Raw genomic sequence first — 22,264 nt, 5'->3', positions numbered from 1 at the left:
TGATTCTTTGACATCAGACTTCTGCAGAAAGACATACCATCATGTTAGATCGCTTCATGTGGAGAGAAAAAAATGTGGAAAAATAAATCATTAGCATGAGGGATGAAATAAAGAAAGCCAGGGACAAAAAAATATTCATGTGCTGGGAAAGGATTGCTGATTGATACTTGTTATGCAAGTGGATGGTATGTCTTTTCTTTTTTTTAAGTCTGTTATTTCTCAAACACCCCTTCCAAAAATAGTGCAGTCATTTGTATACATGCAGTGTGATAACAGTGTTGTGTGAAATAACACGCTGGGCCATGTTTACAGATGAGCCTCTCTCATTTGCTGCTGTGACAAGACAAATATGTCAACTCCACCAAATAAGGGGAAGAGATTCACAATTATGATGGAGTCATTATTAACACTCAGCAGTAGATATCACTTAGAAGAATCACATTCCCTACACGTAGCGTGGCCCTTGATTAAAGGAAACGATTACCGATCTTTAACCTTAACTATTATTACTTCACCTGTGCATGTTTGTAAATTAATAAATGATCCCCCTGCTTTTTTATCTGCATTTACACACTGATATACATATTCAGACCGGAGGACAGAAAAAAAGGATTTTATTTTATTGGTATTTTTTTTAACCAAACATCAATATACAGCTACGTACATACATACGATCTGTTTGACATTTGGAAATGCATTAAGCTGCAGAAACAGCATCACACTCTTTTCTCTCACTCAATTTAGATTTGAGCCATTCTGACATTTATCTGACAAAACATAACATGGATTTTGGTATTTTAAGCAATGTCAAGACAAACTGTACGAAAGCTGCCACCAGTGTGAGCTGCTTTCTAGGGTGTGCAATGCCAAACGATTACTTTTGGGGACTGACAGAGTAAATAAATGCTTCATTCTAAAAGGTTTAATAGAAAAATAGACATAATTCTGAACTTTATACTGTAGGTAACTCAACAGTGCATGCTCTAATGTGCTGATATTTGTTACTTAATAAAATGAGTAAGAGAAAGGAAATTGTCATGCTAACATATGATTCAAGCTAACAGCTAAGCTAACATAATAATTTGTTAATATACAGTAACTACACAGTAGCTGGAAATAATAATGATATGTATAAAAACTCTCTCTCTGATTCCTTAACTAAAGATCTGCATCTTCAGATATCAGTTAAGAAAGCTCACGTGAAGCAGTAAACCACCCAACCTAATTAATCCACTTTAGCTATTCTTATGGTATTAAGCATCCAAATGTTTTTGTTTTCTGAACATGAGAACCTGCCTCCTCTCATGCCAACACAATCAAAATGGTTTTATACTTGTCATTGGGAGTTGAGTTCCTAAATGCCCCCTCCATACCTTCAGTCTTTCCATGTGAACTTAACTGGGGCACCTTTACCCTAGCTATGAGCAATATTAGGTGACTGTGATAATACAAATGGCAGACTTAAAAATATGAAATTCATTGGCATTACCCTTTAAGACTGTATCTAATGTGAGAATTAACCATTCGCTAAACCCCGCCCTCCTTACTCACTGTTATTGCGGAAAGCTTTCCATTCTTGCACCGCACACGTGCAGTTTCAGAGATAACAATGGCAGACTTACCACATAATTTGCGGTAGGCCTACCGTTTGAAAAACAAGGGTCTTCAATTCTACACAGAAGTAAACCTTTTCTAGCTGAAGGCCATGGATTGTGTCACCTAAAAAGATGATGAAGTGTAGCTAGCTAATGTAAACTAATGCTAAAGCTACTAGAGTCAGCTGAGAAGTCTGTCTCCAGCTGACATTCTTATGTTCCCGTCTGACACGTTTTAAAACGAGAACCATGTTAAAAGGTCTTAAATATGTACTTGACGGCTGCATGCATGATATGCTAAAAGACTGAGGCTAAAGCTACATTTACAAGACGTCAGCAGGCTCACCAGTTGTTGATCCATGTACAGGACATATAAACAAAAAAACAACATTGTTTGTTTACTTTAGGGTAGCTAGTTAGCCCCAGAGTACTGTAATACAATTTGCAATTAAAATGGTATTTGTTCTAAAGAGAACCATTGAACTGTTTGGTTGCTTACTATAGAAAAACGTACTTGGGCAAGCAATAGCCTACACTGGTGAGATTTAGGCTATTCCTTTATTTTTCATATGCTTCACTGTCATCCTTGCATCGGTATCTAACACAAGTTTGTCTGGAGTTGCTGGAGTGTCAACTCCCCCAAAACAAACACAAAGTAAGACTGAGCTGCTATCAATACTCTAAAGTGATCTGATATAGTAGGATCTTGGCTCCCAAACTGTGGATGCATGCGTCAGTCCTGAACGGGTATGTCTTTAATGTAACCTGTAACCTCAAAAAATAATGGAGCAAGCTAACATGCCCACTACTTTTGGAAGAGGGTCATCCCAATGTTCCCTCAGCCCAATGTTCCCTCATTTTTATGAAATTTCCCCCCCATCAAAATAAGGCCCTATGTTCCCTGAGGCCACATACCCTCCACCCACACACCCCCGGTCATATTTTATGTTTTGGATATGTGACCTTGTATTCATTACTGCAGTAGGTCTAATACTAATCATCTTGGCTTAGGGGTTAGGAGTAGGGCTGAGGGAACACAGGGCTGAGGGAACACAGGGCTGAGGGAACACAGGGCTGAGGGAACACAGGGCTGAGGGAACACTGGGCTGAGGGAACATATGGCTGAGTGAACATAGGGCTGAGGGAACAAAGGGCTGAGGGAACAAAGGGCTGAGGGAACATAGGGCTGAGTGAACATAGGGCTGAGGGATAACAAAGGGCTGAGGGAACATAGGGCTGAGGGAACACAGGGCCGAGGGGCTGAGGCAACATAGACACTCTCCCTTTGGAATTAACATTTGGTTGCTACTGTAGTAAGCTAGTTAGCTGGACATGCTTATGTTTGCAGGTTACGTTCAGTGCAGATAAAGACAAAGTCAAATCCATTCCTCACACATTTGTGATGTTTTAGGGTTTTTAAAGACTACAGCAAAAAACACCAACCTCCAACTCCTTGAGATACAGAGTATCGCTCTTCACACACAATGGTTCAACATGAGTAGAAATCCAAAGCTGGACAGGCCTGCTGACGTGCCTAGTTATAAACGAAGCTATTGCATATTTGCTGTTTCGGCGGAGGGGTTTAGCGAAAGGTCAATTGGCTGTTATAAATGGATATTAATTTCTGATTTCTTGAATTTGTCCTCAAAATCAAATGAATGTGTCTTCAATTCAAATCAGTAGGCATTTGAATTCTGGCAAAAACACGACACCCATACAATAAAAATCTTACACTGTTTATAAGGATGTGGCATTTCATAACATAACGTGACAATACACATTAATAAAAACATACCGTGACAATACAGGATGGTACTAGAATCACATACGTTTAAATCTTTGTGCTTTTATTGATGCTAATGCAAATGAAAAAATAACAAAAATGAATAATTAAGGCTATATTTATTTCTTTTCATTGCTGCAAAATGTGCTTACCAATGCTGCACATTCAGGGTTATGACTTGTTCTTAAGGGACACAGGCATTTGCTACTCTTTTTTCTTTTATTAACCACACAGAAATTATAACTCTATTTGCTCATGTCTCTTTTTCTAGTCTCTGCTTGTTTGCATTTAAAAGCTTGACATTTCTTTCTGGTTCATATCTCAATTTCGCTGCATTATTCATGCCTTACAAGAATGTGAGAAGCAAAGCAACATACCTTAGCTCTGGGGAAAATACTAATACATTTTTTTATAATAATAATTCTCCAGTTTTGAGCATTCCAAATCCTAATGGAGGAGGATTTAAACATACAGGATTCAAATAACAAACAGAAACCCATAATATTCAGGGTGCTACTTTATTCAATTTGGATTTGACTGTACTGTTGCTCTTGTGAATGCAGATGCTGTTGATACAATACGTTTTTGATGTGAGACTTTTCCAGGATATTAAATCAGCAGCTTTACTATAATACATCGGAAAATGTTTAGTAAAAGAAGAATAAGCTGACTGAGAGTCCATGATGTATCAATTCTGGTTATCTTAAACAAAACAAAAAACATATATTTATTCCTAAAGAGACAAACCTCTTGGACAGTGAATACATTTTTGTTCTGAAGTGACTGTGAAAACAAAGGTTGAAGACTGCCATGTATGAAGCAATGTCAGACAGCTGGTTCTAGAGGAAAATGATAATCTTTGGAGACCGTAACTATTTAAGTATAGTATACAAAGCGTGATTTGGCTATAGTGCTGCCTGCTTTTAAGGAGCTATCCCTACCTCACTAAGTAACACATCATCCACAACAAAGTCCATATGCAATCTCTCCTCACCTAATCTTTGGCAGATGAAGACAAAACCAGTCTACATAGTATAATTAGGGGCTTGCCAAAATTAGCTTCACCATATAAAGTGCATTATTTGACACAATATTCTACGTAGATTCTATTTTAATACCGCATTTGTCATAATTTTCAAGATTATACTGTTATTTTATCTTTCTACACAGGTCACAGTTATCAATTCTAAGGAGCATACAGTACATCCTCTTGATTTATATTTGTTTGACTGTACACTGTTTTCTATTGTACATCAATTTGTGATTATATAATGAATATACTGCTAGAAGAATGTGTAGACCCACTGGAAATTGTTCCTGCCTACAACACATCAGCTACCTACAGAAATACCTCACCATTGTCCAAATCCTTTCTGTTTGACTGACACCCTTTGCCACTGTCTAATTGTACGTGCAGAAGGAACAACAGTAGGCTATTCACCAACAGTAGTTGTGAGCCACTTTTGAATGTGAGTGAGGCTGTCCAAAAAAAGACTGTAAATGGCAGGATATGCCAGCATATCATGGTATAGGCAGTTAATTACTGAGGTCATTGGTCGGTATGACATCCTTTCTTTATGGGATCACAGATTCTGCCCTACACAGATAAACTCCATGAAAATCATCTAAGTTTGCCCTAACTTTACAGGATTTCAGGCTGATGTGATTACATGTTGCGACGTTATCGCCTTGTCTACTACTAATGTGACAGCGCTGCAGCAACACTTTTTTCTTTTAAATCTTTTACTCTCTCATTATAAAGGTGTTAGCCTCACTTTATTTACTACAACATTGAGCCAAGAGCCAGCAGCCATAAAAGATGACCACAGGCTCTCACAGCCAAAAATACGATCTCTATAATATAATTTTGCAAGTGGAGCAGGGCACACACTAATTTTTATTGGGACTCATTCCTTGGGAATGTCCTTTGTTACCATATTTCATGTGCAAAGAAAACAACTGCAACTGTACCAGGGCAAGATCCTACCGTTTAAACAGTTGGATTTTCACCAGGGAGGAGGCAGCATGAAATTTGTCACATGTAGCACACACTGTCTGTGGTGTCCTCTCATTATTTGAAGTACCAGGGCCACACAGGGCCCTTGGAATGAAACCCTTCTCACTCCTCACTCTCCTCCTCATCCCCCTTGGTGCCTTTACTCCAGCGCTGGAAGCAATGAACAGTTGAAGCCAGGAAGAAGCTTGTCATGATGGCCACCACAGACACTGAGATGCCAGAGAAAATGATGATGAGCAGGTCTGTTAGAGTCAGGGTGGCCTGGCACTCACGGAAACTGTCCTTGGAGAGCTGGGTCAGGGACACACGTCTGCCGTCCATCGGGATGGAGCACTCCATGCCTTCCACCCCTGCATTAAAACAGAAAATAAGATTAGACAGATTTACTAGGCATGCTGCTGAACCTGCTGTTGCAGTGAATAATGTCATATTTATGGACTTTAAGATACATGGCAGCCACTCAGAACAGCTACGTCTGTGCTTGCTGTACAGCACAAATGTAAGAACGTATTGATATCCCCAAAGATTTTGAATTTAAGGTGATGCATAGTTGCTCATTAGAGACACAACTCACACAGCCCACACCTGGTCAGAGGTCTGAAGTGATCAGAGTGCATATTTTACAAGTTGTCTTGTTTGTATGTTGCAGGTATTTAATTCAGAAAGTTCATTCAATTCAACAGAGCAATGCAGTTCCTTTTCCTAAGAGTGGGAACTGATTTAATAACTATAAGGTCAATAAGAAGTCTTCACTTAAGAGATGAAGTTGCACTGTGTATACAGTACACCCACCCACAGCATGACTGCAGGTTCTGTGGAAATGAAGTCGGAATACTAAGAAACTGTAAAGCACAGTGATACTGTGAATATATATTCTAGTGTTAACTATATATTTACTACTGTATATAGAACATTTGAAATTATTGTTATTCATACTGTTAAGAGAGGCTTTATTTTTGTCCTATAGTGTCTGTAGTACAGTGTTAGCTGCTCTGGATGGTAGCCTCTGACAACAAGATAAAGTCATTTGCATCTTTAGTAGATGGCATCTAGAATGAAATAAACATCCATTTAAATCATTTTAATTTCCGCTGCCAGCTGCACCAGGCAAATCTCTAAGAATACACGTCCTCACATCTTAAAATTTTACTGATGTATCAGTTAAAAGGCAGCGTCCGAGACAGGGGCACCTTGACCAAACTCATCTCACGATGAAAGTATGATAAATCAGTTTGTGCTGCTCTCCGTGTCTCTGTCCCTTTCACGTTTATTGTTCAGACATGATGTAAATGGAAAGGACAGTGACTGTGGCTTATTGTGCTTCAAGGGTACAAGTCTTGCAGTGAGCCTACTTTTCCAACTCATGACTACAAATGAGATCAAGACTGGACCATAAGGTTAGGTCTTACCACGTATAAACATTGGTCACTGATACTACAGCTTACTCTACATTATAGTGAGTTCACTTTCACATGCTCACAGACTCACTGATTCAACTTGATTCACTGCTAACTTTGGTAACCTTTGAGTTTAATTTGAAGTGTTAATTAGACGCTTGCATTGCTGTTCCACATCAATGAATGATACAATATTTCATAGAACATAATCTATACAGTAACAACCTTAATATTGGCAATGTACTGTATGGAAAAACTAGACATATTGATGTGAATGTTAGGTTATAGGTGGGTAGCGATGAAGCCTTGCAATGTGGGTGGCAACTGCTACTGATACTGCACATGCAAATGCACACACTTGGAAGTACATACATTCTGGGTCTTTGCTCAACAGTCAGCACAATTTGCAGCATGCTTTGTTATAATACAAATGTAAAACAATAATTTGTATGATTAGATACAATTATGTTCATTCATCAAACTACCCTAATTCTGAATTAAATCTGCGTTTAAATGTGTCGTCAGTTATTACAGCAAAGTGAATAATAGAAATGAAAGTATGAAAATCGTATTACAATAAAATAACAATTAAATAATGTACTTGTTTAAGTTGATATGTAAAACCTTGTTGTACATGTACAAGTATGTGTAAAAAAAATAGCTTGAAAAAGCTTCAAACGTGATTAGGGGCAATGGAAAAAGAAATAATGTAAGTTAGTGATAGCATGGAATTGGTTTAAGTGCTCCTCCGATTGACTCTACACTATTAATTAGGTTTGTAACTGAACTCTCTAAGAGCTTGATAAAACTTAGTGACACTAATCCCTTAATACAAGATACAGATTCTCACATTTCCTCTAACATTTAATTAGTAGACCCAAGATATACACACACACACATCAAAATGCCAAACTCACAGGGAAGCCAATACATTACAGTTGTGCTTTTATTATATATCAAATGCATGCTTTTTGTTGTTAACATATTATTTTTTTAAGATTCTGCTTGTATTGTTTATTAACATTTCTGATGAAGGTCTCTGTGACCAAAAGCTTTGACAATAAACTCAGTATTTTGCAATGGTGATAAGCGTGCAGATGTTTTGATCGCTTTTGATTTACAATTTGCTTTTGCATCCATAATAATAATTGAAAAAAAATGGGTGGCCTTTCCCTTCTATCAAGCTTATACAAAAACTAGTAAAATACAATTAGTCTATTACAAGCATACATGAAGAAAGTATAACTACAAACAGCAATAGATGGTGCTGACCATTGTACACATTTCCCTTAAACTCAAACTCTGTAAGGCCAAATAATATCCTTAAATATCTGGGCACTGTAGTTGTCATTACTGAAAAATAATAAATTGTGCATTGGTTGGGGGACTATTTTCAGCTGTGAATGAATACACATGTAGTGAGTATTTACAGAACCCTGATAGTGCTATCTGGGATTGAGTCAAAATAAACAGTACCTTTGTTCATCATAATGAAGGAACATGTCACTCAGTGCAACCGTGTGGTTCATTTACATGCTTTTCATAGTCTTTGGACAAGAATGTAGGTTGATGGCACAGATGAATTTGTTATATCAGGCTTTGGCTACACATGTAATGCATCTTAGTAGTGAACATGTATTGTTGGTTTAGCTCTTTTTGGGGAATTTGTTAATAATTAGGAAATTTTAAAATGTCACCAGCCTTACCCTTTTAACTGGATTGTTCATGAAAATGCCATGTCAAAGTCCTGCTTTGGTCATTTTGTTTGAAAGTATAATTCACACCTCATTAATATATGTAACTTTTGTACCCTAATTTGTGTCCTTTTTTTTTGTTATAAATTACTGACGTTGTTCCTGTCTTGGCATACACACAGGCTGTAACTAGGCTTGCAAGAACCATAGCACATACTGTAACAAAAGCATTGCTGGAGAAGCTCCACAGAAAACTCAAATAGCTTGGATCAGGATCACATCAAGTGAGTCAGCATCAAGAATGAGGCTCTAAACTGATTAGGAGCCAATACCAACAATCCTGGTGGAGCCAAAGAAGAGCACACTGGTTCCTGGTGTGATTCATTTTAAGGCATATCTACCATATGTTGTGGGAATCAGAGATCAGAACAAATTCATAGCCTATGAAAACTGCTCATTCAAACTGTCTGGATACCATGCAAGTCTAAGGGACTTACAAACAAGTACACAATACATAGAGATGGCTAATCTCGTCATGTTGTTTTGTTTTAAATCTAATATTCTCAGAGTTGTGTTGCATAAGTAAATATGGCTCACACTTAAAAGAATCGATTCAGTTTTAAAATCACAGTTTGACTCAGCAGGGTTTTTTAGGGAAGAGTTATTTAACTACAACATTTCCAACTTCTCTGACAGCATTTGTGAATGGCAGTGGTTGGACCTTGGACTTTTAGACTAAACATGCAGTGTGTGATTATTGTTCTTCATAGTCATAAAGTCTGGTGAAGTTAGTAATGATTTATTCTCATGGTTGCCATATAAAGTGGCTCCAGTGACGTTCTTTTGATTGTGTAATAATATCCCTGCTAATAAATTGCTGACAGTTACGAGATATACGCAGAAGAAAAACACCCACGGAATGCACTGACCTTGTTGTAATGAATTTTCAAACAGCAGTTTAGAAAAACACACACGATTCTCAATTGTGTCATTGCCACACATCTTACTAAAGACAAAGAAAACTTTCAAAACATCTGAAAATCCAATACATTGGAGCGTCTATCCTGTCTGCTTGTGATGAGATAAATATTCACAGTGCACTTATTGCATGGCAAAGTAACCCATCACCTCAGAGACTTGGCCTTTGCCTTTGAGACTGTCCTGTCTAGTCTTGCCTGTCCTAAATGCTTGATTAATAACAATGAGACTGAAATGATCCTGGTGAATACATGGCCTCTGTCAGAGCTACAGGATAATTACATATATTATGATCAGTACAGAGTTAGTGAACAGGCCAATGGAGAGATAGTGGCTTTCCACTGGAGCTGCACTGCTGCAGTTAAGAACTAACATGACACAATAGGGCACACAGGCTTATTACACTGCCTGACAAAAGGGGGAATTACTGAACAGCTGTGGTATTTGGCCAAAAGTGGAATCTTCTGGAACAAACACCATAATTATAGTTTCTCAGCATTAGAAGCTTGTCTGTGACAAAATATGCACTTCTCTCACTAAGGGAGGAGGTCCAGACGTGACTGTGGGCTCAGATTAGAGATGTAGGAAACTTGAGTCTGATAAGTAAATGCTGCTTTATGTCAACAAAGGTACTATAGTTTGAAAACAGATTTGAAAGTGCATAGGCCAAGTCAACGTAATATTTTTTACACTAATATATCCCGCTTAGCAAAGAAAATGATCAGAATGTCAAGAAACCAGCAGCAAAATGACTGCAGGGAAAATCCATTATCATACAATCAATTCAGCTGATCGAAAATGAGCTATACTGTTTGCTAGTATCGGGTTTTACAGTACTTGGTAACAAACCACTACAAATATGTCACACAATAAAAATAGCTCATTTAGGCACAATTTCCAATTACCTTGTGTAACTACAAGGCTAGCAATGAAGGTAATTGCTACGATTTTTTTATATATATATATATATATATATATATATATATATATATATATATATATATATATATATATTCTGATACAGTATATATCTTATTATCAGATTTTTTTAAAAACACAGGTACCTGACAATGTTATCCTCACTTCATAACTGACTTTAGCAGTTCAGATAAAAGACACTCATATGTCCTGCTGTTATTACAGTCAGGTGAAACCAGCACAGACACTCAACTGCCCAGCTGTTATTACAGACGTGAAGTAATCACAGACTTGTACCTAATTAATGCCGCCACAGAATGAAACACTGATGTAGGAAACTGCCAACGAAGGTGCCTTAGCAGTTCCAGATCGTTCAGCTTCCACTTTATCCCCTGGGTTGAATGACTTAGAATGCAGCTTTGCAGTTATAACGAGTCAGTGTTTCAGTCATACCCATCCGACCTGTCATGAGAGCCAATCCCCAAAAAGGAGCGTTAATCAACCACCCGAAATGGACCAAATACAGAGCCGGCTGCCAGTGGTGTGAGTGTACAATAAGTGTGTCTGGGCTTGAGAGAGAGAGAGAGAGAGAGAGAGAGAGAGAGAGAGAGAGAGAGACAGAGAGGGGAAGAAAAGGTGGAAGGCAACAGAAATAAAGAGTTTTTAAACTACATTTTAGTCTAATGCAACAGATCCGTGAACGTGATCCAGAACGAGTTTATAAAAGAGCAAGATTAAGAGAATATAAGGGAGTGCGGGAGAGACTGTGTTTGGTGCTTATACCTATAACTTTATTTTATTCAATGTAATTCTGTTTCGCAATGATGTGTATGGAATTACAGTTGCAGAGTCTCTGTGATTTGATTTCCAAGTATTATATGAATGGGTCAAATGCAGGTTGAACATCTGCTTGTGGGTTTCCTGCAAGTCTAAATCTCCTCACCAAAACCTACAATGAAAGCTGTTCATTTTAATTAATTGAGATCTTACTTAATTGACCCACTTACTGTGGCAGATAAAACATTGATACATAAACAATTACTTAAATAAAACAACAGAAAAGATTAGTAAAGAAAAAATCATTCATTATTTAGGATTTAAAGGGACATTATAGTTTCTTGCTCAGAAAGTGTCGCAGTAGGTGACAGTTTCTAATAAAAGCTACATGTACAGAGGGTCAATACCAGCTTTATAAATGGGTACGCTGATACAGTACAAATTCTGTCACCACTATTTTCACAAAACATGTGGCTGGAGTAGGCTACCAGACCATAATGTAACAAAAATCATGCCCTAACACTATTAGGTATGTCAGCCCACACAGCTATGTTACATTCCTGGCGCGGACAATTGATGGATTACATTTAGGATTACAGCCAGCCGAGGGGAGACGCTATCTGCTGTCTCAGCTGTGATTGATCTACCTGGCTGTCACAGACTGATATTGGAGGCTTGTTTCTCCTCCCTCCCTCAACACCTGTCTGTCCAGATTGATCTCTGCACCATTTGCAAAGGCATTCATGCTTAAGTCTTCACTTGTTCCCGAACCACTAGTGTCTAGACACTCTACCTAAATAATCCAGTTGTGATAATGACTCACAAAACCGTCCCCGCCCTACTAATGAATAGCTGCAACACATTTTCATACGTAAACAACATTATAGGACGATTTCCAAAGACTCCAAAAATGACACATATGACCGTTCTATTTACTGCCGCCCGGTAGCGATTCAATCATGTGACCGTTTTAATGTTTTTTCCTATTTAAGTATTAAACACATAGTAAACATGTCAAACGGAAGTAGTTAAGTTTGACAAAAAAAATACTTAGGGTTAGTAAAACATCAGGGATTGGTTTTAAATGAGTACCGTAAAATAAGGACTTAACATGACGTTGTGGACATTATTGCGTCACGGACTAAGGTCCGTAAAAGTTATAGGTAAATCGGTTAATTTTAAAATGTCTTTCGGTTTCACAAACCCTGGTCTCTTGAGTGAAAGTCCTGTGTTTGTTAGACATGTCCACCACCCCAACCTGATTCCTTATGTGGATTTTTGCGGTCTTACACTTTGTCACCTCACTTCCTTGTTTGCTCTTGCGATAATAATTGTAGCCATGAGAGGTTGTCATGGTCGTTATAAGCTGCGTGCACAATCGACCCATATGGTCGTTTTCTGGGCGAGGACGAGCTGGATGAATGTGCCGCAAAAGTCCAATACTCAGTAGATGTAAAAAGAACCAGGCAGACATAATTACAGAGAAACAGGAGAATTATTCAATTGCAATCACGGGAAGAAAGAGTGAGGGAAATCTGAAGGGAAAATGAAGAGAGATTCAGTGAAGAGGAGGGCAAGAGTAAGAGTTGGAGAGGAACAGAATGTGTGTTATGGATGCACAAAATGACAAGCATTCATATGACAGTGGGGCGAGGGTGACTCATTCAGGAGGGAATTCCTCCCGCGTGGAGACTCACTGACATCACTGTACCATATTCAAAATGTCTCATCACAAAAGCACACATTCACACACAAAAACAAATTTGCTAATTCCCAAATACAAGAGCCAAAAATAAAAAAAATAAAGCAAATACTATGAGTCGATTCCTTTTCACGTTTTCACCATGACAGAAAGCGTTTTGCCTATTGTCACTATTCATTATGACGAAACAGCTAAATATGCAGGTCTAAGCCATTTATGCTTCACACTCGACCACACACAGGCAGAAAGGAAAGCATCCATCATCCAAAATGGTGCACACTGCCTGTGAAATAAACCTTTTGGCTTTTCACCTTTTATTTCTGACACCGGCACATTATCTCAATCTGCTCCTGTCCGTGCAGCAGCCGATGCTATCACACTGTGTAATTCTGTCCACCTATTATCTTTCTCTCGCTCTCTCTCTCTCTCTCTTTTTCTCTCTCTCATCCCAACTTTAAATAAACATTAAATTAGGCCAGGATAAAATAAGCTGTCAGTCTGTGTTAATGGAATAGATTTTTTCTCATCACATGGGTAGCAAAGATAGCAAGTACTGTAATGTCGCATCGGGCAGTATGGTATGGCATCGTGTGTGTGCTATGTTGTGCTGGTCATATTTTCAATGCTGCTCCCGCTGAGTGGTAACTGGTCTCTGGGGAGAACTCGATGGACTGTGAAGGAAAATTCAGACTTTGACCCTGTCACACAAACTGCTACTTTGTAGTGAAACTGTTGGAAACAGGTCATGACTAGTGTTGATAGCAATGCCACGATGGGCTTCAGCCTCAATCTCTCATGGGAGTTGGCCTGCCCTGCCCTGTAGGCAGCTCTGGCTCCAATTACCCGGGCCAATGTGCCGTAGAACTGTGTCACCCTGAATTATACATGGCCTTTGTTCATCCTTAACCCAAGAGCACTGGAGATAGCAGTGGATCATGTTGACACTCATGCCTTTGTTAAAACATTAATGAACCTGATTCGTGGCTTAAAAACCTACAAACAGCAAAAAGGAAAAGAAGGCAGACAGTTAGATGTGTATCTGTCTGATCGTTTGCAGCTCAAAATTAATACCTGCGCATAGAAGACAAAACACGGCTATGTGGAATTTAATCTGTGTTTTCTATCCCAAAATAAGTCCAGAATGTTAACGTTCTTCCACCCACTGCTGACCTGCAGTAATCAAACTTAGGCAACCAGAAGAGCATGCTGCTTTGTGAACTTGAAATCACAGGGGAAATCAGGATGTGAAAAATGGAATGGGAATTGGGTTTACAGCATAGGCTCTGCAGCTGCTACATTATGCAGGCCATCGCAGAGGGAACCATATCTCAGGATGACTTCTAAAATAGCAGCACAGTTTGTCATGTTTTATTGACAATCTTTCAATTGAGATTTTGTTTAATTATTCTGCTGGTGCCGTACAGTTTTCTGAAAGTTATGCTATGACACCATCAGCATAATTAATGCTAATGGGGAATCTATGGACACACATTACATTTACATTACATTTTATTTAGCTGGCGCTTTTATTCAAAGCGACTTCCAATAAGTGCATTCAACCATGAAGGTACAAACTCAGAGCAGCAAAAATCACATAAACCTACATTACCTTCAAATTAGCCAAACTACAAAGAGCCACAGGTAAGTGGAACATGTAAGTGCAATAAAATAGTTATTTATTGTTTTAGTATCATCTTTTAAGATAAGGTGCAGTTAGAAGAGATGTGTCTTTAGCATGCGGTGGAAGACCTTGTTTCAGCTGATTAGCTGATTCCCAACATCTGTACTTTGTCCTGATGATGGTTTTCAAAGTAAAAACCAAAATCTTGAAAAAGCCAACATGCCCATCATACTGTGTCCCAAATCCATTTTTACATAACAATGCTTTATAGTAAGTACCAAGTCTTTGCTGAAGACTGTATATGAATGTATTATTTTTTAAGAAAAGGAAATGATAAAAGATTGGAACACAGCTGCCATTAAGGACACAATCATGCCCGGATTATCCATAAGGGCACTTGGGCCAGTGCCCAGGGGCACCAACCATTCACAACCAGTGGGGGGGGGGGGGGGCCCCACATGACACAAGCTTTAACAATATTTTCCGTAAATTGTTATATTATTCACTTGAAATTGTTGAAAGACCATACATTACTCGTTTATGAACACTAATTTCACAATAATAATAATAATAATAATAATAATAATACATTATAAATAAATCAAGATTACATGACCACTATCACTCCCCCTCCCCAATCTGTCAGAGTTGAGTTGGTCCACAGGTACTTGCAAATGTATCATTTGGGGGATGGGGGGGGTTTAACAATAATCAAAAGTGGCCAAAAAATGTTATCATAATGATGAATGTAAAATATTAACTGTTATAAAAAATGATAAGTGGTTGGCTTTCTTGATTCAATGTAATTGGCAAGCAAAGAAAAACATTTTTCACACAAACCCCCCCACCACTGGGTGAGACTTGGTTGCGCCCAACCCTTCTCCGTGTTTTCCAGGCACACAGCACAGCGGTGCGCTTCGTGAGTTTATTCAGTATGCAGAGAAGTGTAAAAGACCGGTCCACAGTCTGCGCTTCTTTTCCTAGAACTCGTATTTCTTTCAGAGGACTTTGTGCAATAAATCCATATTCTTAGATCTAATATTGATAGTCTTTTGTCCATATCTTAAAAGTTGAAAGTTTTTGACCAATCAGAGGAATTGCTTTCAGGGCCCGTGAAATAAAGTCGGAAAAATACATATTTGACCGACCCACAATGTTGCAATATATAGTATTGAATTTAGCTTTTTGAATTGATAGACATTTTAAATTGAGACATTTGAATATAGTGCTCACTGCTCATATGCCTAGATGTATGTAGTTGGATAAGTTAGTAAATTACATTTGACACACAAAGAGTGGGGGGCCTTTGAGGTATAGTGCCCAGGGGCACCACATTGTCTTAATACGGGCCTGGACACAATACAATTTTTTTAAACATGTGATACTCTTACGTTATACTTTTGTTTTCTAAATTGCTTCTGGAGTTATATATTAACTATATTTTTAACTATTATTTACAATTACAATATTTTTCCTTACTTTTTAACATTCTTTTAACATAGATTGTCATGTCAGTTTGAACACACTGCACACAGAACAAGTATTTAAAAAAGTATGGAGTGTGGGGTTGGAATGCAGGGATCGTTTGTAGTAGCTTCAACATTTTGTGCTTTGAATATCAGTGGAGCTCTTAGTTTTAAGAGAGGCCACACTCACATTAAATCTAAACAGTAATTTTCTAGTCCGATTACTAATTTGTTTTTGGATGAATCAGACATCAGGATACAACACCCACGCAGATGAAAAAAGGACACTGATGTGCAATTTAAAGAGTAATTCCTGTCTCTGTAATTGATTTTTTCTTCTCTATGATGAACGAGATATTAAGTTGAAACACCCACAGTCATGATGGTTGATAGAGTTCATACATATTGAAAAGCTTGTCGAGTCAACCTCATTTACTAATGAGTGTCCATCTGTTATTTTGTATCCATTTCCAACACAGCGTTCAAGGGTATAGGTCATCGCAATATCGTGATTGAGGGCTCAGTTGTTACGTTAATTAGGTCTGGTAGTATGATGACTGCATGTGTGATTCAGCCGTTCTTTGCAACTTGATTACTGGTAGTCTGTACAACGCTACACATTTTCCTGTAGTACTCATAAAAGAAGTAGACAGTCTGGAGGAAATAATTGTCAGAAATGGTAATTCAGGGGTTGTGTGTTTAGTACTTCTTAGATTTTTATAACCTGGTCTAAAATTCAGGAGTTACATTAAACGTCTGCTCGTTGTGACAGATTGTCCATTTAAACTGATAAACATAAGCACAAATATAAGCACAAAAACTATATTCCGTTGTCAGTACTACGTGCTAGTTGTGTCGCAGTTTTGACTGTCTTAAAGTAAGAAAAATAAAGCAACTCTTCTATAAATGATGCACACAAACTTGTTTTAGAGGATATTTTATTTTGGTTCACTGAAAGATCTTTTTGTCCTCTCTGACCTGTTACAGAACCAATTTGTATTGCCTTAGAAGATAAAAATGTATTATTATTCCTTTTTGCAAAAATGATATTTGTCATCCAATCCCTCTGCATCATTAGCATTGCAAAGACACATTCCAGACACATTTTTTGGCCAAAGAAAATGATAAAATTATACAAAAGACCAAATGTAGACCATATATAGAGACATATATACAGTAGATGTGTGTGTGCTCTGTCTAAACAGGTGGACTCATCTCTTGGGTCAAACACTCCCTGATGATGTAAGAGCTGCATATGAGGTGAGATACGCATTACTAACTCAATTTGAGTGTGTGGATAGACTGAGGCCAGTTGGCAGCCATAGTCGCAGCTTGGCCAGGCCTTTGACTTCTTCTTTGTTGTTGATGTCTGCCTGGCCAGCACTACTAATGCAATTCATTATGCTTAGCAGTTGACATCAGTTAGAAGCCGTGATTAATGCATTTGCAGCCTGTTTCTAAGGTATTCTTGCCAGTTTATCAACTTTTCTTCCTCATAGGCCCAAACTTATCTGTTTTTGGGGCAAAGGCTGATCCCTTAGAGGAAAGTGGGAGAAGTATCAATAGCACGGCACACCGTGGCCTAAATGTATATAAGGAGTACAACTTCTGTTGGTTGTCAGCAGTTTGCAACAGCCATCCAGTTTTTTAGGGGAGTTGAGTAAAAGCCTCTGTGAGCCAATATAAGATTTTCATTTTAATTTGCAAATTGAAAAATTACCATTTTTGTTATAAAATATCTTGCCACACACACACCACCATCGCACACACACAATGACCTATGATTACATTTTCACATTTTCTTTTGTCTTTCTCTCTCTCTCTCTCTCTCTCTCTCTCTCTCTCTCTCTCTCTCTCTCTCTCTCTCTCTCCTTGGAGGGAAAATATATGTATGTATATATAAGATAGATATACATATACTGTATGTATATATCTTGTTAACTTAGCCTGATTCAACGCACCCCAACCCTACAAACACAAACATTCCAACAAATCCTCATACCTATACCTAAACAACATTCTACGTCGATTTCCAAAGACTCCCAAAACAACACATATGACGTTCTATGTACAGTGGCGGGAGTGATGAGAAACCGGTGGCACAGAAAAGGGAGAGGGGGGTTGAGGGGGGGGTTCTATTTACTGCCGCATGGTGGAGGTTTAATCATGTGACCGTAGTTATGTGACCGTTCTATTTAACGTAACGGCCACCGTTTTTTTCAACACGTAGTAAACATTGTGAAACGAAACTAGTTGAGTTTAGGCAACAAAAACTTAGAATTAGTAAAACCTCAGGGTGTAGCTTAAAATGAGTCACATAAAAGACTAAGGTCTGAAAAGTCATAGGTAAAACTTGATTCATTTCAAAATGACAGTTGTCTTTTAGTTTCCAACGGGACACAAACTCCAGTCTCCTAAATGAGAGTCCTGTGTTTGTTTCACCCATCAATCACCCCAACTTTCTTCTCGTTTGCTCTTGTGACAATTAGTACAGCCCCGAAAGGTCGCCTCCTCACAAGAAATGTAATTGTTGGTCGTTATAAGTTGCTTGCATCGACCCATATGGTTGTTTTTTTGGGTGAGGACAGGCTGATCACCCTGTACACATCATGCATCCATCTGCATACAATTTTTTGCTGGACCTCCATTTTTGCCTAATTTTCAGCTTACCCACCAGTTTTAACTTATGTTTTATTCCTTGTTCGTTTGTTTTGGGGGGTTTTGTAGTTTATTTTTGTCGTCTTTTGTTTTTGTCTTACTCTATGTCACTGTCTTACTTTATATTATCTATTTTGGCTGTTTATGTGTCCCTGTATGTGTCTTAACTTGTTCTGTCTTCACTTTATTGCACAATAAAAATAAATTTAAAAAAATCACATTTAGTCAGACGATTTAGTCCACTGCTATTCATGCTTTGGACAAAAAAACTGTTCTTTATACATACAGGTCAAAATTTCACACACCAAACAACCTTGGAACATTGACAGATATAAGTGTTGCCACTCCTTATCTGGACACATTAATACATAACACCCTGTACCCGGACATTGTGTACTGTATTTAAATACACCTTAAATATCCATGGACATATGTCACAACACTGCGAGCCACATTTATATTAAATTCTCAGATTAAGTCAAAATACATCAAATCTGCACTTTGATCTGAATATGATAACAGCATGAGCTACTAGTCATGTGTGGCTGAACTGTCAGATCTGTTTATTTTTGCCTCCTCTGCTCCCACGTGCCGACTTGCACTTATGAGATAACTGCTGTCTGTGTCCTTTGTAAGGGCATTAATACTGATATACATAAGGCTGACCTTCAGTAAAAACATCTATGGGTTGCTCTCAACAAAACATAATAATGATTTAGGAATAAATTGCTTCTCACAGGTGTTTTTGATATTCTATACAGTCTATTTCAAAATGAATAATATTAACACAGATGTGATGTTTTTTTGTCATGCTTTTTGTGAGGGTTTTATCCAGGACATATCTTTCAGCCCCTTATAATCATGTAGCTTTGGATGATGAGACCAATCAGCTCAATGTAAATGGATCTTACCCACATATGATATTCTAAAGGGACATAGTTCATCCCCTTTGTCTTTTGTAGTTCCTCAGATATGCATGCACACATTCAGATTGCCTTGCACACTCAAGCACACCAAAACTTCAGGCCTGTTATCTAATTCCACCCTCCAGGCTGAATCACAGTGGTAGATAGAGTCTATAGCGTGGGCCTAAAAATGCACATGGATTGAGCGGCGAAGGATAATAGGAGACGATGTTTGACTTCCATTGGTGTAGGACAAACATAATTGATAATATTGCTGAATTTCAACGTACACCAAATGGCAGGTATTATATAAATATTATATAAAATAATCCGCAAATTGATCGATTTGACTACCACGCAGGACGAAGGTTAATGTTTATATGCATGGTGAAATGTGGAACCAGAGAAACTGCAAGCTAAAATTCTTAATATTGTTTAATATTGAACAAAGCATCCTTGTAGCTTTCACTTTCAAAGAAGTGCTATTGTCTCATATTACATACCCAGTCTCACGCATTATATGCTATGGGAGTGGAGGAAGAAAGAGACAAAATTAGAACACGAGAGAGGGAGGGGGGTTCCCTCTCCTACAAGGAAAACATAAATAGACCAGAGCAGTGTTATGGCAATGGATTTGCAATAATACTGTTGTATGTTGTGCTCAGATATGCTATATTTGGGTCAAGCACATGGAAAGCAAGTGTTTCTTAGATGTTGCTACTTACCGTTTGGAAGCTTGTGGCTGTTCTCCATCAGCCATGCGAACAGGCTGGCAAAGTTGCAGTTGCAAACCCAGGGGTTGCCCTCTAGCCTCACCGCCCGCAGGGAGGGCAACTGACTCAGTGCCCCCACATGTAGAGTAGACAGTGCATTACGCTCCAGTTCCAGTTCTCTCAGAGACGTGAGGCCAAGGAAGGCATCCTCATTCACCAAGCTCAGATATGGGTTGTTGCCCAGCCGTAGTTTGATCAGGCTCCGAGACTCCCCAAAAGTCCCCTTAGGGATTTCAGTCAGATTGTTGCTGCCTAGGTCCAAGAAGACCAGCCTGGAAGAGGTGCTGAGAGTCCCCGGTTCTATGTGGGAGAGGGAGTTGTTCCGGAGGTCCAGGTAGACCAAGTCACTGTACAGAACCAGGAAGTCAGAGGGGATGCGGGGTATCAAGTTGTCAGCCAACAACAGCCTGCGCACATCCAAGGGGATCTCATTGGGTAGACGGGTTAGCCCGCGGCCACTGCAGTCCACAGTATGAGGATCTGGGCACATGCAGGTTGCTGGGCAGTTTTCCCCCCGGGTCCATAAGACAGAGGACAGCAAGATGAGGATACGTTGGAGCCAGCAGACGCATGGCAACATGGTCAAGGGGTGAAATGATTTACGGGGGAAAGAGGCTCGGGGTAATGGCGAATAGAGGAGGAAGGGTGGGGGCAGAGAACAAGAGGGTGAGGGTCAGAGGGCAGGAGATCAGGACAAGGGAGGGGAAGGGGAAAGTGAAAGGGGGTGGATGGGGATCAATCCTCGTGAAGGAACATCCTGCCGTTGTAGAGATGGAAATCTGAAAGGGCGAAGGAATTGTGAGGCGGCACACCAGTGGCGAAAACGGTTTTCCAGGAGATCATGTAGCAAGCTGCTTGGATAGAATAGCACACTGTCTGCTTTGAAGGAGTAAAGAGAGGGAGATAGTAAGCAGTAGGGAGCGGGAGAGCAAGAAAGACAGAGCTTAACAGAGAGGGGAGGGTAGCTTAAGAGAGGTAAATAGACACGAGCGAGCCGGGAGTGATGAAAAGCCGGGGGCACAGACAAGGGAGAGGGGGGTTGAGGAGGGGGCTCTGTCCGCCACGCTACCCCACGGTTGATCTGGCGGCAGTGACAGACGAAGACAATACGGTCTCTGACACAAAAGGATATATGAAGCTGTGATTCAAGCATGACAAGCAAAGAGAAACATCATGGCATCCCTCCATTAGTCCCAGGTCTCTGTGTAGAAAAGCCTGATGGTCTGAAACGAGACAGAGAGAGAGAGGCTCACGGAACATCGCTCAAGTGTGTGGTAAGGTTGTCCCCCGTTATTATTACCTCTCTATCTCCCAATGCCCTGCAACATGCTGTGAAAACACAGCACAGCTGACTGTTACGCTGTCCAGCACCGTATCAAGGCTGTGTTGCTGTGCAGAGAGAATCCAAATGTCCAGGCAGGAGCCTCATGGATGTAGATGGCAATGCTGAGCTGCACACAGCCATGCCAATCCAACAACTGCCTCTGAATCTACCACGGTTTATCTCATGCCCTCTCCCCTCTCCTTATTTCTAGGGAGGCGTGCCTGAGCCACGCTGTCAACATGTGATGTCACTTCCTATATTGTGAAGAAATGACAATCAGTTGTATCTAAAAAAAAAAATCAGACACTGTAGAAGGAAAGAGATATGAGATATATGTATACAGAATATTACATAATAATTTTTTTTGATATTTTACATTCTCCTTGCCTTCCACATGTTTATATTTAATTTTTTCACCTGCTTTATAATTCATTGACAAAAGCAAGCCGTTACTTGGACTCGCTGGTTTGACAATTATAGGGAATGTTTTGTTAAACACAGCCAGACATTTGGACAGGCTTCATTAGTTGTTCAAATGGAAAACTGTGACCTGTTAAAATATACAGCATTGCATTTTGTTCCTGCAATTTCAGCCTTAGAACACTAAGTTTTGGTGTAGGGTAAAAAGTATGTCTGTCAGCATTAACACATTAATC

At 39.1% G+C, this 22,264-nt stretch overlaps 1 protein-coding gene across 1 annotated transcript; it reads right to left on the bottom strand.

Annotated features, from left to right (window-relative positions):
* Nucleotides 1-3,312: 3,312 nt before the first annotated feature.
* On the bottom strand, nucleotides 3,313-21,813 carry lrrc38b (leucine rich repeat containing 38b). Its single transcript, XM_031302016.2, has 2 exons — nucleotides 20,237-21,813; nucleotides 3,313-5,745 (listed from the first exon to the last, which is right to left on the bottom strand). Exons 1-2 carry the CDS (start codon nucleotides 20,862-20,864, stop codon nucleotides 5,498-5,500), a joined length of 876 nt encoding a protein of 291 aa, XP_031157876.1. The 5' UTR covers nucleotides 20,865-21,813; the 3' UTR covers nucleotides 3,313-5,497.
* Nucleotides 21,814-22,264: the final 451 nt, after the last annotated feature.

Source organism: Sander lucioperca, chromosome 6 (genome assembly GCF_008315115.2).
Source record: "Sander lucioperca isolate FBNREF2018 chromosome 6, SLUC_FBN_1.2, whole genome shotgun sequence".
NCBI lineage: Eukaryota > Metazoa > Chordata > Actinopteri > Perciformes > Percidae > Sander > Sander lucioperca.
Note: the sequence above shows the minus strand (reverse complement) of the source record. Positions and strands in the feature narration are given on the sequence as shown.

Excerpts from the sequence above, each read along its gene's own strand:
- lrrc38b (XM_031302016.2), bottom strand. The coding sequence starts at position 20,864 with ATGTTGCCATGCGTCTGCTGGCTCCAACGTATCCTCATCTTGCTGTCC. Across the intron at positions 5,746-20,236 it reads CAGCCACAAGCTTCCAAACG|GGGTGGAAGGCATGGAGTGC; the intron begins GTAAGTAGCAAC and ends GTTTTAATGCAG.